General features: G+C 36.9%; 2 protein-coding genes and 1 long non-coding RNA gene across 3 annotated transcripts; 1 reads left to right on the top strand and 2 right to left on the bottom strand.

The window, feature by feature from the left end:
* The first annotated feature begins 284 nt into the window (after nt 1-284).
* On the top strand, nt 285-7,113 carry LOC110787777 (uncharacterized). The gene is made up of 5 exons (XM_021992422.2): nt 285-590; nt 1,141-2,322; nt 3,763-4,604; nt 5,553-5,609; nt 6,683-7,113. The coding sequence occupies exons 2-5, from the start codon at nt 1,296-1,298 to the stop codon at nt 6,926-6,928; spliced, it is 2,172 nt and encodes a 723-aa protein (XP_021848114.1). The 5' UTR covers nt 285-590; nt 1,141-1,295; the 3' UTR covers nt 6,929-7,113.
* On the bottom strand, nt 4,462-5,546 carry LOC110787778 (uncharacterized). The gene is made up of 3 exons (XR_002533170.2): nt 5,215-5,546; nt 5,048-5,110; nt 4,462-4,656 (listed from the first exon to the last, which is right to left on the bottom strand). It is a non-coding gene; the product is annotated as an uncharacterized lncRNA (long non-coding RNA).
* Nucleotides 7,114-10,251: 3,138 nt separating the features above from the next.
* Nucleotides 10,252-11,864, bottom strand: LOC110787779 (F-box/kelch-repeat protein At1g80440). The gene has a single exon (XM_021992423.2). The coding sequence runs from the start codon at nt 11,569-11,571 to the stop codon at nt 10,462-10,464; it is 1,110 nt and encodes a 369-aa protein (XP_021848115.1). The 5' UTR covers nt 11,572-11,864; the 3' UTR covers nt 10,252-10,461.
* Between the last annotated feature and the right edge of the window lie 7,716 nt (nt 11,865-19,580).

Raw genomic sequence — 19,580 nt, 5'->3', positions numbered from 1 at the left:
CAAGGTCCCTATTTTGAAAATTTCAGCCTAACACAGCCCGACCGGATGCAAAGTGGGTTTGGCGTGGGTCTGCCTGTCCAGCCCATGACCCATGGGCCTGATTCGACTCACAAGTCACAACCATCTTTAGTTCTGCATCATGCATACTGCGTATAAGAATTTGTTTGTGGTCCGGTCAATCCCAAATACACGTGCCGTGGTCAATCCCACAATACTACTCCGTAATATAATACTCCGTACTCCGTACTCCGTAATATAATACTCCGTACTCGTACTCGTACTCCGTAATCCGTAAATGAGAAAGACTAAGTCAGATACTTTCTCTCTCCTCCGACAGTCTCATCAATTCTCCTGAATTTCTTCTTCTTCTTCTTCTTCTTCTTCTTCTTCTTCTTCTTCTTCTTCTTCTTCACTTGGATTAAAAAATAATTAGGAAAAAAATAAAATAAGCAGCAGCAGGCCAGCAGCTGAATAGTGAGCTCATTTTGTGCTGCTGCTACTACATCTACTATTCAGCTTTAAGCTTCTCTGAATCTCATAATCTTCCTGAAAATATCCCCCAAAAGGAAAGCTATTGGCGTCATACAATGGTGATGATTTTCTCGTCGCTTTTCTTTTTTGTTTGCGATTATTTTAATTTTAAAATGTAGTATTGATGTGATCTATTTCCGGGTTTTTTCTATTGAAGGAAATTATTCGTAGTTTATGAGTTATATTTATTTGTGTGTAAAATTCCAAAATATAAAAATAGTAAATGAACTGGAATTGTTGTTGAATGTTTATGCAAGATAATTAGTTTCTTATGAATGTAGGAATGAGTAGAGTGAGGATTGTAATTTTTGTGGGTTTTTTTTCTTATTGAATTTAATTGACAAAAGAAACTTACATTGTGGTGAATTTCTCTTTATTTAAGTAATTTAAGCAATTGGTTCTGTTCGATGGCCTTTAATTTTTTAGGTATTATTTTTGTTATTAACTATGCAAACACCAGATTTGGGAATTTGGATGCTGTAGTTTATACCTGTGAATCAGAGTAGGAAGTTGTTGTGAAAATTTGTTTTGGAGAATGTGTTCACTTTGAACTAATTTCTTGAATTCAATAGATTATTTTGTTTTAACTTATGCCATTGTAATTTGCAGAATCTGAGATTAAGAAGCTGTACAAGGGTGTGTTGTGATGTATTTTGGTTTGGGCTTTTTTGATATCTAAATGCTCTACAGCTAGTTTTACATGATACATTCTCCTGATTTTGTGAGATAATGATCTAATAGGATAGTTAGTGTGGATAGTTGTAATGGAGGATAACTATAACGATGAAGATTTGCTGGGAAATGTGATTAGGCCATCGGCGTTGAGAACCATAAAGACTACATTGTCAGGAAGATCAACCCCGAAGTCTTCTCCCACATTTCGGAGGCTTCCTTCTACTCGAACACCTAGGCGAGAGGGTAGATCTGGTGGGGGTAAATTTCAGTGGTTTAGGAATAGTCGGGTGGTTTACTGGTTACTTCTGATTACTCTATGGACTTATGGTGGGTTCTACATCCAGTCAAGGTGGGCTCATGGGGATAATGAAGGTACTCAAGTTGGGTTTGGGAGTAATTCCAGGAATGAGTATGTCGATTCAGGGCAGAATCAGAGTCAACGCCGTGAATTGATATCAGATGATAACTTTGTTAATGTGAAGAATAGGTCTAACCATAGTGTGGTAGGAAATGAGATCAAGTTAAACAATAGCATAGATACATCCTTGACTGAAGAAGCGAATGTTATTTTACCTCCTAGAATTAGACCACCTCGGGCTGTAGTTGTACCTTCCAAAAAGAGGAGTAAGAAAGGAAGGCGCGGTTCACCAAGTAAAACACGTGGGAAACTAAAGATTGAACAAGAATCTAGAACGAGAGACTTGGAGGAGGTGGTGGAAGAGGAGATTCCAATGAGTAATTCTTCCTACCGGTTGCTCGTTGGTCCATTTGTCTCTACCGAGGATAGGATTCTTGAGTGGAGTCCCGAGAAACGAATAGGAACATGTGATAGGAATGAGCTCTTTGCACGTCTGGTTTGGTCTAGAAACTTTGTATTGGTATTCCACGAGCTGTCAATGACTGGAGCTCCCCTTTCGATGCTGGAGCTGGCAACAGAGCTCCTGAGTTGTGGGGCCACAGTTCATGCCGTAGTTCTAAGCAGACGGGGTGGTTTATTGGCTGAGCTAACAAAGAGAAGGATCAAGATAGTTGATGACAAGGCAGAGCACAGCTTCAAGGCTGCCATGAAAGCTGATCTTGTCATTGCTGGATCAGCAGTTTGTGCACAGTGGATAGGTATGATCTCATTCTTGGAAATTCTTCAGATTTTATTTTCTCAGCTTGCTGTGGGATGCTTGGACAATGACTTGACTTTACCTTATGCTAATCCAAGTAAAGAAATTGCATCATATACATGAAAAGAGAAATCTAGCTTGTAAATTCTATTGATTTGCAAAAATATTATAATGAGTACATAAATGTGTTTCCTTAATCCAACAAGACATTGATTGCTTCTAATATTGGTGATACTCCATATCTGGCTTAGTACTTAATTCTAGTTATGTTTTTTTTCCTTCGATGTGTATTCAGTATTCACCCTCTATTAGTTGAGAAATACCAAACATCAAGATTCAAACAACTGCGAGAATTGCTTATGTTGTTTAGACGGAATTGGAAGCAACGAATTTTCGTAAGGAGTTTCTGATCACCTACATAGACGACTCTATTTTTTAGATGCATGTACTGTGTCAAAAGTCTATGATGACCTATTTAGCGAATATTAAGCTCAAGAAGTGGGTATCAGCTTACCCATGTCGTCTTGCATCATTGGAGGCTTAATGGTGCTATGAGCTGTGAAAAGTATTTTACTGCAATTTGTTGTACATGTAGAGATATTTGAGCGATCAATATTTAATGGACACTGCTACAGAAGCAAGTTTGTACCATATTGGACATGTAATGATGTGTTATTTTATCAGTGTCTAAATGTTCTGGTTACCATATTATCACATCCTTAAACAAAGTGTCTAGATTTGTTAGTTTGTTTTCTCTTGCATGTTTCAGATCATATGGCGATAATTTTGGGAGTATGGAAGTTTAAAGACTTCCTATTAACTTCATTGATTGTACCCACTTGTTTTTCAGTTTGTGTGGATCTTTGAACTCTATACTGTTCTTATATACTGTTCTTAAAACGTTATATTTGCAGCATAAGTTTTCTATGCTCTATAAGCCTCCTCCCTCCCATCTTATAATGTTACTTTATACCTCAAGCCTTGCTCCCTATTCCCTTCGTTCCTAAATAAGTGCCACTTTTGGGCCTCGGCACGGTGCTTAAGAAAATTGTAAAGTGTGTAAGAGTTAATGATTGAGAATGTTTTTTTTTGGAGAAATGATAAAATAGATAATTGTTTAATTGAATAAAGTACAAATAAAGTGTATGTGGGGATTGAAAAGTGGAAAAGTGTAGAATGTGTAAGTAAAAGTAATTATGATTTATAGAAAAGTGGGAAAAGTGTATGGAAAAGTGTGAAAAGTGTATGGAAAAGTGGGAAAAGTACATGTTCAAAAATAGAAATGTGACACTTATAAGGGAACGCCAAAAATGGAAAAATGACACTTATTTAGGAACGGAGGGAGTATTTTTTTTTATATAGTAACAATTACAGATTTGATTCGACTTGTTATTAGAATACATGAAGATATCTATTTGATGCTCTGTTGTTTCCTCTGCAGAGAGATATCTTACATATTTCAAGGCTGGCTCGAATCAAATCGCCTGGTGGATCATGGAGAATCGCCGTGAGTACTTTGACCGCTCAAAATTCATGCTCAACCGAGTAAAAATGCTGGTATTCCTTTCCGAATTACAATCTAAGCAGTGGCTTGACTGGTCTAAAGAAGACAACATTACATTAACAACTCAAACAGCATTGATTCCCCTCTCTGTCAACGACGAATTGGCCTTCGTAGCAGGCATCCCCTGCTCACTTAATACTCCTTTATCAAATCCGGAGAGAATGTCACAGAAGCGTCAGATGCTACGACATGCTGTAAGGCAAGAAATGGGATTGACAGATCATGATATGCTAGTCATTTCTCTGGGTAGCATAAATTCTCCCAAAGGTCAGCTCCTCCTTGTTGAATCAGCATATTTGGTAATTGATGAACAACCTACTCAAAGTGAAATCAGGTTAAAGACTTCAACGGATACAGAGCAAAAAACATCCAAATTGGCTAAGAAGTTTCATTTAAGAGGTCTATCTTTGAAGCCGAATAACAACAGTGATTCTTCCCGGAGCAGCATATCTGATGGCCTGTCAGTGAATGGCACAGATCCCTCAAGATCTGATGATACTTCCCAGGAAATTCCACGATTTCGTGAAGTTTCTGAACAAAAACTGAAGATTCTTATTGGTTCAGTTGGATCAAAGAGCAACAAGGTGACATATGTGAAAGAAATACTTGAATTTTTGTCAAAGCATTCGAACTTGTCAAAATCCATCCTGTGGAGTCCAACAACAACACGTGTTGCTTCACTTTATTCCGCTGCAGATGTATATGTCACTAATTCCCAGGTAAATAATTTCTTAAACGTCCAGGTACTTCTTGATTCTATCGTTATTGACCCTGCATCATAATATAGCTGATATGTAAAAGTTGACATTGATGAATTCATATTACTATTAGTAATTTGGTATGGCATCTTTATATCAGTATTCCCTGAGGCTAATCTGATGCCATCTTCCATGGTTGGTACTCCTTTAGATATTCATGTAACTCCATTGAGTTGTTTTGACTTATTACTTTTAGCTTCCCAAGATTTTATCTATCTAACTCTGATATCAACTAGCTATATTCTGGGCAGTGAGCAGTTGTAAATGAAGAGGGTTTTGTGTTTCTGTAGGAGCATAACATTATAAAAGAGAAATGTAGCCTTAGTTTGAGTGACCTTACACTAATGCACTTTAAAGATCATAACTTATACAATAAGCACAGTGCATATAACATTCTACGATACCTTTGGTTGAGCAATTCCAAGACTCTCAAACTATTCTGGATGTTTTATTGGTAGCTCAATCACCTGAACAATTTATGAACAAAACATGTGTGATATTTCAACGAGACAAACAGCGTATCCCTAAATAGTACGAGTAATGATTCATTGAAAATAAACAGAAGAAAAACCTCTTTAATCTTGTGATTTGTTGGTCAAGACCACCAATCATGTCATATGTAGAATCAGGAACTTTCTCAACTGTCATAAGATTGACCAGAGGGTCTACTTTTACTTGGCAATACCAGATGCAGGACATAGCTGTCATTTTTGAGGGGGGATCATAGATTCATTGGTTGTCTAATACGTCACGAGACTCATGGCGTTCATGCTGAACCCCTTTTTTCTGTTCTTTCTTTTCTTTTCTGTTCTTTTGGTGACAGGATATGAGTTATTATTTCTAAAAATGAAACTTTTGTGTTTCTGGGATTATTGTTCTTGGAGTATACTAATCTGTATCTTTCATCAGGGGCTCGGGGAGACATTTGGAAGAGTGACAATTGAAGCTATGGGATTTGGTCTGCCTGTAAGTTCTGACTGACTTCTTGTTTATTTGGTTTCTTATTCTTTATTTTATCTTTTCCTCTTTTGTGATTAGTTGATTTTTAACCTTCTAGAATGCATTTTCAAATTGTCATCTTGTTTTTCATTGTATATTCTCTTGTTATTAGAATCCCCCTTGTTGCCGTAAGTCTACGAATTGGAGATACTGTTCTAATAAGTGTCATGAGCTTATATGAGACTTGGTCTTGTCAAAGTAATAACAGCTCGTTTGGTAATCTGTGATAAAATGACAGTAACAATGATGAGTTTATATGTAAATTTGTCCACCTCACAAGTATATTTTATTCCTTCTTAAAATTTCTCAACTATTCATTACTCCCTCCGTTCCTAAATAAGTGTCCTATTTGGAAGAATGCGTGGGGATTAAGAAAAATTAAAAGTGTATAAGAAAAACAATGATTGCGATTGTTTTTTCGGGGAAGGATAAAGTGGAAGCTGTTACATGCCTACATGTACCCTCAGCCCTCAGGGTACCAAATAGTAACATACCCTGGGTTTTCATTGGTTGTTTTCACATAAGCAACTCCACATGAGATTAAAATTTAAATCTAAAATATCAAACGGTATTTGAATTTGAAATTTTAGACCAATCACAACCAGGGGCCAAGGGTATATGTAGCCTTTTCGGGTTAAAGTACGAATAAAAGTGGATGTGGGAATGGAAAAGTTGGAAAATTTATGAAAGAGGGGGAAAAGTATATGTCCAAAAATGGAAAGTGGACACTTATTAGGGAACGCTATAAATAGAAATATGACACTTATTTAGGAACGGAGGGAGTTGTAGAGTACCATTTTAGAGGGCTATTGAGTGGTGGTGATTTTTTTTCAACACATGTTTATTTGTTTGAAAATGGAGTTGCATTTTTACCATGGATCAATAATTGACATGAAACTTATGTTTTAAAACAAGGGATTAATCTATTACCATAACCATCTATCAAACACACTGTAAGGTCTTTTCCTTTGCCCTAATTGATTTACTTGGAATGGAGTATGATGAATTGATGAGTTATTATTCTTTAATTCTTGGATTAGGTACTTGGAACAGATGCAGGTGGTACAAAAGAAATAGTTGAGCAAAATGTAACCGGTCTTCTTCATCCCGTGGGACGTCCGGGGACGAAAGTGCTAGCTGAAAATCTCAGGTATTTACTGAAAAACCCGTCAATTAGACAGGAAATGGGATTAAGAGGTAGGGAAAAGGTAGAGAGGATGTACTTGAAGCGGCACATGTACAAGTTGTTCTTCGAAGTCTTATTCAAATGCATGAGAATCAAATAGAAATTTTGATATTGGATGTTTTTTGGCTATATATTGTTGATGAATTAGAGTTTTTACAGTTAATATCAGAAATAATAATCATGCCATTGCTTGGAAATCATCAGAGAATCACTTGTACTGGGAAAGATCCTATTTTTGTATACTCCAAAAGATCTCTATGGTATAATACTACATATGTTAGATCATTTGAGTTTGCTTGTACAGAAATCACGACCTAATTGTTTTAATCACCTGGTTTTGTCCGATTTTTCTAGTTTCTGGTGTGATTAGGTCTTGTCTTTTTGGATTTTTTTTAGTCTGTTCTGATTTTTCCTAGTCTGGTCTTAATGTTTTTTGTTTTTTTCCTAGTATAATACAGTAGGGTTATAGGAACGACATGAAAACCTCTTTTTAGTGGGTCGTTCCCAATTAATAAAGAGGTTGGGGATTTGATTCTATTGTTAGTTTAGTGTGTTTTATACCCTTAGGCTTTGTTCTCTTTCACCTGGTCTTATCTGGGTTATTCTTGCGTGGACCTGGTTTACAATAATATTAGTGTAGACCCAAAATTAATAGTTTTCTCTAGCGCTTTTTTTCCACTCATAGTGACATTTATTGTTCATATAGTAACTATAATAAATTAAACACCAAAATTCTTAGACATAATAACTATTTTTTGAAGTATAGTAACCTTATGTTTTTTACAAGCGAATTGTGACTTAAAATCACATTATTCAAGCACAACATGTATCAACGATACTAATTTGATATTTTTTTCATAATAATCCTAATAAAATGCCAAAATAAATTAGGAATAAGTTGTTGATTTTATTTTAAGGCATGTTTATTGTGGACCAAATTTATTTAAGAATTGGTGCTAATTTTTCTAATTTTTAGTTTGATCTGTGTGTTTTTTATGAGTGGTTTTTGTTTTTCTGGTCTGATCTAAGAGAAGGGAACATAACATTACTTAAACATAGAAATAATGGAGTAAAGAATCCAGGACCACCATGATAAGAACAGAACGTAGATGAGTAGAATTGGTTGAATGATGAAGCTGACGACTTAGTCGATAACACGTGGAATATGTAAGCATGGGCCTAAAATCATTAAATACTCGTAGATTACTTATGAAACTTGGTTTTGTTTTTGTTGATAGCCTTGTTCTTGTTCTTGGGGTTATGGGAATCTGGATAAGATACATTTTCCCATAAATTGCATGTTTTACGTAAATGTGATAGACTGAGCTGTACAATTAAATGTCTATCTTAAACTCTTGGACCAAACTTTACGGCCAAATATTCCAACTTCGATCTTATCAATTCTACTTAATTTAATCAAGCCAAACACTTCATTTGCAATTTTATACTACTTGTATAGTTTTATATGGAAAATATAGTTTAACTTTGCAACTTGATACTACTTGTATAGTTTTATGTGGAAAAATATAGTTTACAACTTGTTCTTAGTTCCTAATAGATGTTACGGAGTGTTAATTGTAAGGTCGTTACTGACTTACTGAGTTTATACTCTCCGACCTTCCCCTTCTCCGCTAACTAACTCAATCATGTGTAGTTTGCAGAGTTATTCCTTAGACTCAATTTCAATATTCAGACTCACCTGAACTCTAAAAAATGATAATTAAGTAGGATAAAGTTTGATAATGTAACATGATTTGATTTGGTTGGAGATAAAAGGTGCAGTTTTGAATTTTCAAATTTACCTCCAAAATTGTTGTAGTTTTCTACAACAATATTTTAAGAATCCGGCTCCAGGCTCCCTTCCACATAAAGATGGATGTGGATCGGGCCGGGCCGAGGCCCGATCCGACAAGAAAATTTCTGCCACGAGCATGAAAAAAGCACGGCCCAATATAAGCACGAAGTCGTGGGTCGTGGGCTGCATCTTTTTTTTTTGGAGAAAGCACGATAAGTCATGTCACGACTCGACCCAGCATGACAAAGCACACTAAATTTAATAAAACTAGGCTTAGACACGACGGCCCGTGAGCCTGGGCCTTGTCTTGAACTTTTTGACCCAACCCGATACGATAAAGAATGGGCCTAGTGTGGGCTCAATATATGGGCCCGAAATCTAACCCAGCCCACGACTATCTCTACTTCCACACTCCTCTCCGCACTATGGATAAACTCACCCAAAGAAATAGGATGTGCAAGGGTAAAAAATTTCACCGACGGATAAGATGGAGACCCTTAAAAATTGGTAGTTTGACGGCGACACTTAGTAATTCTTGGAGATAACTAAGCAACTTTGTCAAACAGAAGGCTAGTACTCGTATAACTATGCGAAGGAATCAGGCAAAGTATAACAATGACTTTTGTGTGCAACTAAGCAACTTTAACCACTTTTCTTTACTTGATTATTCCACAATAAATTACCACTTTTCCCTGCTAGTCAAGATTCAAGAATGACTTATCACAAACACAATATCTAGGACGATTGTGATTCCGATTCCCTGCATATAATTGATAATTTGATACACTAATAGAACTTTTTATAATCAATATTACTCCCTCCGTTCCTAAATACGTGTCTACTTTGGACATGTACACGGTAATTAAAATAATTGAATGGTGTGTAAGAGGTAATGATTGAGATTTTTTTTTTGGGAAAGGAAAAACTAGATAATTGTTTATTGATAAAGTATAAATAAAAGTGGAGGTGGTGATTGAAAAGTGGGATAAGTGTAGAATGTGTAAGAAAAAGTAATAATGATGTATACAAAAGTGGGAAAAGTGTATGGAAAAGTGGGAAAAGTGTATAGAAAAGTGGGAAATGTGTATGTCCAAAAACGGAAAGTGGACACATAAAAGGGAACGCTATAAATGGGAACTGGACACGTATTTAGGAACGGAGGGAGTATAACATTGCGAAAAGTTCCCTCTTTTAGAGACTGGAAAATTTCGGAAAAATATACTTCCTTCGTTTCAAAATAGTTGCAACACTTTCATTTTTTGCACTATTTACATAATCTATTTTGTTTGTTTTTTTTTATAATTTTTGCGAAAATTATATTTATTTTATAATTTTTACTTATCAGTAATTAAATATATTAATTGTTTAAGATACGCATTGACAAACGTGAATAGTAAAGTGTTGCAACTAAAAAGAAGCGGAGTAAGTATATTATAAAATTAACTACTAGTCTACTACTAGTACTAAGTACTTCTACTAAGGCCCTATTCTTTAGAGCTGAACTGAACTGAATGCTCCTGAACTGAACTGAATGCTCCTGAACTGAACTGAATGCTCCTGAACAAAATGCCAAAGTTGGCTCAATTAGATTGTATTGTACGGAGTAGAAACATATAACAAGCTATGGCTATGAGATCATATATTTACTCATTGCATTATATTGTACAATGTGTCCAAAATTTCATACATATATGACGTGGAATTACATAAACTTAACCACTCAAAATGTACACTAGTTTCTCCGATTTTTTTTTTTGTTTTAACTACATATTCACATACACTAAACCCTATTTAAAACTTGCAACAAATACAAGTACCATATATTACAATTACAACCCTTAAATCTCTAAAACAAAGCCACATTGAACATGTCCATTAAACTTAGTAGGCAATTCTAACTTAGTCCACTTAAAGTTCTTCAAATCCAACATATAACCACTATGAGGTTCCCCCAATTTTGAAGACCCAATCACCACTAGTTTATCCCCATAAGTAACCGTCCAATGGGAGCTTCGCACGTCGGCCGGAACCTCGGCCACCACCAACCACTTGTCACCTTGCCGGACCGCCACGTCACTGCTCCGCCTTCCTATACACGAGTACATCCGCCCGTCGGGACCCACCACGCACGACCCCGGACCCGAACCGACTTCTAGAAACTCCTCGACAACAGGGCCCCACTGCCACGTGGACGAATCAAACGCCTCCACCGTCCTCTCGAAGCACCCTTGCATATCAGTTGGGTAACCACTGATGACATGGAACCTGCCACGGTGGAAAACGACTTTGCACTCGTCACGTGGCTTGCACATGTCGGGCAGTGTGACCCACTTATCTTCTTCCACGTAATACATCATCGCTGAACTCAAGGCGTTCTTGTCCTCATCATGTCCCCCAGCAACCACAACCGTCCGATCAATATCGGACGCGGCGCATCCGAAAAAGGACCTCCGTACACCTGGCATATCGGCGCCCTCTCGCCACTTCCCGTATAAAAAACTGTAAATATACACAGCTTGTGACGCCTTCCACGTAACCGGATCCCACCCGCCCACGACCACAAGATCCGACCCGGACCCAACCAAACCGCAAAACATGGGTAACCCTTCGGGTAGCCCGGGAATCGGGGGCAGATGTGCCCATATACCGGCTTTCGGTTCCGATACTGTAAGCCGGTATGCCGGCCTTGCTGGATGCTCCTTAACAACCGGGTCCGGGTCCGAATTTTCAATTGGAACCTCAGACTGAGCTTCAACTTGAGCTTGAGCTATCACAATAATCGGCCGCGAAACTCCGGCCGCCTTCCGGTGGCGGAAAAACTCCGGCACACTGATTTCATAACTCCAATTCCTGCAAACAGAGGCTACAGTCGGGAGTTCATTAAAAGGTACCCGAATCAAACACTCCCGACCCAAATCATCAATCAAACCCGGAATTATTGAATCCATATCCTTTTTTTCTTTTTCTTCTTAATAACAATCTTTTGAGAGAAGTTTTGTGAGATAGAAGTAGCTATTTTTAGTGGTATTTATATAAGAATAGGAGAATATAAATTTAAAATTTGAATTTAATTTAATGGGTATGATTGGGATATTTTGATTTGTATTTTTATAGATGGATAGATAGAAAGATTCTAGAAAAAAGATGATAAGAACAGGAGGGGGCAAAGGTTTCTAGAAGGAAATAAAAAGAAGAAGATGGATGATGTAAAAAAGGCGGTGGTGACAAATAAATATGACTATATCTAGGAATTTGTGGTGCGACCATAGAAATATATAGAATACCTAATTTAAATATCGGGCAGTTTTGTCAGATTTTGATGGGTTTTTGAGTAACGGATTGACGTGATTTATTGTTTAAAAAAAAAGACAATTATTGCTCAAGGGTTAAATAATATTTCAAATGTTGAATCACCATAGTTCTATAATTCTATATATCTATTCCATGTCGTACTAGTATAAGTCCTTTGGCCCATATTTACCGTCTAGAGTTGGGCATGTGTCTGGTTGTGTTGACGCACGTAACAGCCCTGCATGCCTCGTATTCTAATGGTTATGCCTAGAATGGGGTAAGAAAAAGTCACGTTGTGGATTGCATGCGTCAAGATTCCTTGGCACATAATTACATCTAGATTTTAGAGTTGGGCATGTGTCTGGTTGTGTTGCACACGTATTAGCCCCACGTGTTTCATCATCTAATGGTTATGCTTAGAACAGATTAAGAAAAAGTCGTGTTGTGAATTGCGTCTAGAGTTTGGCACATGTTCGACAGTTTGAGCCCACATGTTGGCTCCGCTGCTTCGTATCCTAACTAGCTATGCCTAGAACGTGTCAAGGAAAAGTCATGACGTATTGTGTCATGCTCGTGCCTCTTTTCATAAATAAGTCTCATGCACGGTCCATCCCATGTGTTGTGCCTGGTCGAGTTGTACCATGCTAGCAGACTCTTTTATTAACTTTAAGATTTCTTTTTAATTTCTTAAAAAACAAACATGCCGATGTGCAGACCTACCCGTCATTCTCGTGTGGGACTCGTGCCAAGTTTATAAAATAATTACATGCACGACCATGGACCATCATCGTGCCCCTCATGCCGCGTCGAGTCAATTTCGTGTCGGGCTCGAGCAGCCCACATGTTAGCCCGACTCTAATTGCATAGGATAGGAGATGAGATGCAATTATAGGATAGACAGATTGAGGATTCGAATCGATATCTCACGGGTCATGTCTCTTTACTAGATGTCATATTGTCATATCATAATAGTACAATTATACAAAAAAAAAAAAGTGAGAAAAAATGAATGGCTAAACGTCACCCTAAATTACTAGATGTTGTCTTTTAGGATAGCTTTGGCCAAGATCATTTTCAAATCATCATGTAAATTTCCTAATTTCTTCTCAACTTTGACACACCATAGTGTTAATTACGTCGTCCTATATTATGGTTAAGGGTGCCTTCTATTCACCTGATTTTTACTTATTTTTCCTGAACTTATCCGAACTTATCAAAATTTATTTTAGTTATAAATTATACTTGGTCAACACTTATTTTTTCGATTATGTTATCTGAACTTAACTGAACTTATTTTTCCTGAAATAAGTGGAATAAGGTAAATAGAACATAGCCTAAACGATAATATAACCTTTAACTCCTTTACAACATCGAAGAGGCAAACAAAGATCTTTTTTCAGAAAACCAATAGTTATCAATACAGTTGATTGGTTATGAATTTTAATGATTAATGGTTGATGTTGCAAATTAGCACAATATAATAATAATAATGTTGCTATAAGAATGTAGATAGAATATACTTATCTGGTAGATGCGAATAATCGGATAAACATATAACAAACAATTGCTGTGCCGTGGGATACCACTGTCCTAAAAGACGATTCCGCACTACCTCCTGGTGCAGTAGAACAAAAGCGGTCGCCCTCCAGGATTAACACAACTCCGAATTTGTGTGCACGCACAAACCCGAATGGAGTCAGAACATATGCCCAAAACCAAGAGCAATTTGGGAGAGAAAGCATGTGTTTGGTTTTTCTGGAATTGTGTATTACGTATATCTTTTTTGGAAGGTACAAAGTTTGATTAAATAATCAAACTTTAGGAAAAGCAAGAGACCAAAAACGGCTAGAATAATAAAGATTGTAACGGCCGCCATTAAGGCTAATTAAACCAACGGTTACGTAATCAATATAGATTCCCGTAACAATGTTTTAACCGAAACAACCCGGTACGAAAAGAATATGTAAGGCCCACAAAACCCACCCCACGCCCGCGCATCACATTCCCAAGAGCCCAAGGCCCATGGCCTGACCCAACCCGGCCAGCCGACACGCGCGCACGTGAGTGTGCTATGTGTCCACCCATACCACTCTCACACTTTCTCAAACAAGAGTTACACCTTCAACCCAATATATAAACAAAGAGGAAATGAGTTATAGTTTCAATGTGGGACAAAAACAACATTCACATTTTTACACTCTTTTCTTTTGTATTTCCTAACAAGAACTTCCAACAATCCCCCACAGGTTCGAAGATGAGAAAAAGAAAGAAAAGAATGAATTGGTTTTGGACAAAACATACCAATTGAATAGGTGCCAATGTCTTTCGACTTGAATTAACACTTAGTGACATTTGAGCTATGATGTCTTTCCTACCAAGTGACTTTCGTATTGAACTTGATAGGGGGTTAGAAACCCGTCACTCAAAGCACACAACTGAATATGTATGATATTCTAACTCCGCGAATAAAGTGACGCCTTATACTGGCCATACGTCCGACCTGGATATGCTCATAGGTGCTCTAGAGAATAGCCCATATCGCAATTCTCATAGGAAGCGGCCACACTTCCACACCTACGTAGGTGAATCCCATCAAGTGTGAGCTACATTCACACCACCAAACATATGGTATGGGTTCATTAAGAGCCGTATGCTCAACCTCTTTCCGATTGTAGCAAGCACATTATAACATTTAGGGGATGGACAAAAAATAAAATTTTGTGCTTCCGAATTATAACATAATGTCGTCCTTTGAACTCTGTGAGTAGGAGTTCATTATTTTACAATTCATTCAATGGGCCTCAAGTCCATCCCTTCCAATGTTTCCAGAACTAGTTTTCATTATAGGCCTTTTCGTTTACGGATCCGCTTTATTCATTTCAGACTTTACACAGTAAAGATTTACTCAATAGACAACATATCTTTGACGGCTTTATACCTCAAACGAATGTGTCTATCTTCCATTATAGGCATGGTTCTTTGCAACAACAATTGCCAAGGAGCTGGCTTCCCCCACACTGGAATATCTGCAAGCACATTCCTCAACCATTTTGCCTCATAACCTGCCAATTCGATCAATAGCAATAAATTCATATTCCATATTAGTCATAACAGTCTATACAAGATTGCTTGCAAGATTTCCAAGATACAGCTCCACCCCCTAGGGTGAAGAACAACGACTATTGGAGTGGACTTTATAATTAACAGATACCAAATAGAAATCACATGATCCCTCCAATCACTCCTGGAAATTTGGAGTAGTGCAAACTCCAATCCATGGTACCTACATGGTACCGAAGCAATCACCTTATAGCATCCCAATAATCATTACTTGGGCTATGATTGTACCTGCTCAAACCACTCACATAATAATCAATGTCAAGCGTAGTGTAGTTCATACGAAACATAATACTACTAACAATCTTAGCATAATATTTTGAGGGTTCTTTCTCAAAATTTAACAATAATATGCTAGAACTACAACGAGTGTACATTAGGTAATTGACGATTACCAAACACTTTCCATGAGGTGAGAATAAGATTAAATGTACATGTACCAACTCATTTGCCTTACCAAGCCATCAAGTATCATATAATTTACCGCGAACCTTCATCTTGGCTTAAGACATTAAAAACATTAGTCTCACCAACATCATTATAGCGTGTGAGAGCCAACAACATGATTACCTCAATCCATATTGGCACACTCAAAGCTAAAATTTAGGCTACACACATGCAATAAATCCCAAACGTTATAACCCAAGAAAAGAATAAAACTTCTCATATGACTTTTGTATTTAGGTGGTTGCAACGATTCTTTCGTAGGTTTACAAACATACTCAACATAACTAGGTTTGCAACTAACTTATTAGTTAGTCTCAAATACTAGCTTACCCCCACATTGCAAAACTATTTACCAAAATAAATATTATGCATAAACGGGGTACAAGTAAAACATATAATAATATTCATATATTAGAAAGCGATTAAAGACCTCCTTACTAACGTGCTCGATGGGTGTGCTACCATCACTGCACCTGTTCGCCGAGTAGAATATGAGTAACCTCATTAGTATTGATAGCATCGCAGGAAAGTAGTCATGACAACTGTGAGTACATTTAGCACACTTATAATCTTACTAGCGACCAATTTCGCACCATAACTTACTTACTCGTTAGGGCTCAAATTTTAACTCCAACCCCCACATAGTCTAGCTGATAGAGAGTTAAAAAAAAAAAAACAAAAAAGTACCCAACATGAGCCTATGAGAGGGTACATAAACTAAAATATGTAAATAAGTTATAAAATGATAATAAATTGAGAAATAACTATATCACTCAATAAATAAAAATTCACTCGACCGTTTCGAAACCTCCAAAGTAAAGGTAATTAGTACGACATCTGATTCTTAAAACCAGACCAAAGAACTCCATTAGCTGGTCAAGTTTGTCTTTTAATTCCATAACAATAACAATCCTTACCCCCAAGTTCTAACTTAGAAAAGTATGAGGAAAATGAATTAAATAGTTACAAAGGTCAAACAAGAAAAACTAAATTAATAATCAACAATAAAAATTTAGTTGACCGTAACATTATAAGTTTATAACGCATTTGAAAAAACTCATACAACATCAACAAGTCTAATCCATGCTGCTGCCTCCCAATATGAGTCGCTAATTGCTATGCCCATAAAGAAGGATAACCATCTCGAGGGATGAGGAGTTCATGCCCCAACAAGGAACACACAAAAAAAAAAAAAAAAAACCAACTATCAAGACTACTTAATAGAAAAGGGGATGACTCCTACAAGTACTCCTACTTCGTATTACATTAGACAAAGAACCAGAAAGAGTAGGACATACTGGTAGTACTATATGAGTATTACAACAACATTTATTTGTCCGAGGAGAAAGAATTCAGAGAACACTTCTCTAACCGCAATAAATAAAACTCCTCTTGTTTGGCGTCTTATCTCAAGAATTACATAAAACACCATAAACACAACACACAAGTCCTTTGAGTTTCACGGAGAACCAATGTAATTAAGGCGGCATAATTCACGAAGAGTTATGAGAAATTAAAAGATCCTTGAACCATTTATGTACAAAGACACTAACGTAATTTGAGGCTAAAACTTAGCTAATCACAATGTACGACTACCACGATATATCATATATGATTGACCAAATTAATGGTAACTTAATAAAAACCAAATGCCAGTCAAACAAAAAACCAAACCGGCTGAAAATAAATGCAGTATACAAAACGTATGACTTATCAAGATGCTGAGAACCGCTTTGCATAACCATATACGGAGTATACCGTATCATTGTAAAATTGCATTGCTCTGATGATATTGATCACATGATCTCAGTCGGAAAAAAAAAAGCTCCCGATCCAAGGTTGTGACATTTGGTTCAGACAGGTTTACATTCCAAGTGATTTCCAAAGGCCACAAACAGACTATAAACAATTCTAATATAGCCCATTTATGCTAAATAAATAATCCACAATAGTGAAGCAATACTCCGTAGCAATTAGAGCTGGCAAAAATTGACCCAACCCACCAACCCAACCCGAACCCAACCCAATAATAAAGGGTCGGGTCAAGATTTTCAACCCGTTTAATTAAATGGGTCAACCCAACCCAACCCGTTTAATTAAATGGGTTAGGTCAGGTTGAAATTTTCAACCCGAAAACAACCCGTCTAACCCGTTTAAGTGCAAGCAAGTATGTAATATATATATGTATAATGTGATTTGAAAGATTTTATTTCTCATTTTCCCTTCAACATTGAATAATTATTTGACGTTTTGATTCATGTCAAATACATATTGAAAAATTACTTTTTGCAATGAGATATGCAATAACAAAATCACCTCGCAATTCTATAGTCAAATCAATTTACAATTAAAAGTGGGAAAAAAATTAAACGGGTCAACTTCAGGTCAACCCGTTTATAGTTGGGTTGGGTTGGGTTGAAAATCTCAACCCGTTTAATTAAACAGGTCGGGTTGGGTTGGGAAAATCTCAACCCGTTTATAAATGGGTCGACCTGATTTCGACCCAACCCAACCCATTGCCAGCTCTAGTAGCAATAACGAAAAAATACTAACATGCGTAATACTCCGTATTAAAGATCCAATAACGAATCATACATAACCAGGCACAACAATTTTATAACAAATGCATAAAAGCTCCATAACACAGTTTCCGAAATGCCAAAAAATGGAACAAGAATAAACTTGATCGAATTAATTACCGAATTCCTTTCACATATACCAACAACAGATTATGCGGTGTCATTAATATGAGTAGAAATTAGAAAACTCCCTTAGTAATAGCACTCTGATGCAAGGCCAAGCAATACCAACAACATTTTCGTCATTTCCGATTTCGTATATTTTCAGATCGTCTTAAAGGTCCGACCAATTAAGGAAATCAACATTTATACCAACACCATAAAAAACATACGCAACATTGATCAATCGTCTTTTAGATTGTTGCAAATTAGCACAATATAATAATAATAATGTTGCTATAAGAATGTAGATAGAATATACTTATCTGGTAGATACGAATAATCGGATAAACATATAACAAACAATTGCTGTGCCGTGGGATACCACTGTCCTAAAAGACGATTCCGCACTACCTCCTGGTGCAGTAGAACAAAAGCGGTCGCCCTCCAGGATTAACACAACTCCGAATTTGTGTGCACGCACAAACCCGAATGGAGTCAGAACATATGCCCAAAACCAAGAGCAATTTGGGAGAGAAAGCATGTGTTTGGTTTTTCTGGAATTGTGTATTACGTATATCTTTTTTGGAAGGTACAAAGTTTGATTAAATAATCAAACTTTAGGAAAAGCAAGAGACCAAAAACGGCTAGAATAATAAAGATTGTAACGGCCGCCATTAAGGCTAATTAAACCAACGGTTACGTAATCAATATAGATTCCCGTAACAATGTTTTAACCGAAACAACCCGGTACGAAAAGAATATGTAAGGCCCACAAAACCCACCCCACGCCCGCGCATCACATTCCCAAGAGCCCAAGGCCCATGGCCTGACCCAACCCGGCCAGCCGACACGCGCGCACGTGAGTGTGCTATGTGTCCACCCATACCACTCTCACACTTTCTCAAACAAGAGTTACACCTTCAACCCAATATATAAACAAAGAGGAAATGAGTTATAGTTTCAATGTGGGACAAAAACAACATTCACATTTTTACACTCTTTTCTTTTGTATTTCCTAACAAGAACTTCCAACAGTTGATTCTTACATGATTAATGAAAAGTGATCTAGTATTTTGAATTATACTCTGTACATACTTTGTACTTCGTTCAATTGGTTTATTCTTCTTGCAACAAACCAAAACATACATCAAGATCAAGTGTTCAAAAATTGATGAAGTGCAGGTATTTAAATTTAGGATACGAAATTATACAACACAAAATTAAAGGGATAAGTGTATGAAGTCATCATCTATTCATTTAAGGTTTAATATATAAATATACATTTTTTTTGTCAGTGTGTGCACGTAGAGAAAATTTTAAGGGCAAGACACTAAATAGACGAGATTCAATCTCATGTTGAGTACCACGTAGGGATGTCAATGAGGCGGGGTAGATGCGGATGTAGGTTCATCCATCCCCAT

This window comes from Spinacia oleracea, chromosome 4 (genome assembly GCF_020520425.1).
Source record: "Spinacia oleracea cultivar Varoflay chromosome 4, BTI_SOV_V1, whole genome shotgun sequence".
NCBI lineage: Eukaryota > Viridiplantae > Streptophyta > Magnoliopsida > Caryophyllales > Amaranthaceae > Spinacia > Spinacia oleracea.
The sequence above is the reverse complement of the archived record's forward strand: the minus strand, read 5'-3'. Positions and strand labels throughout refer to the sequence as shown.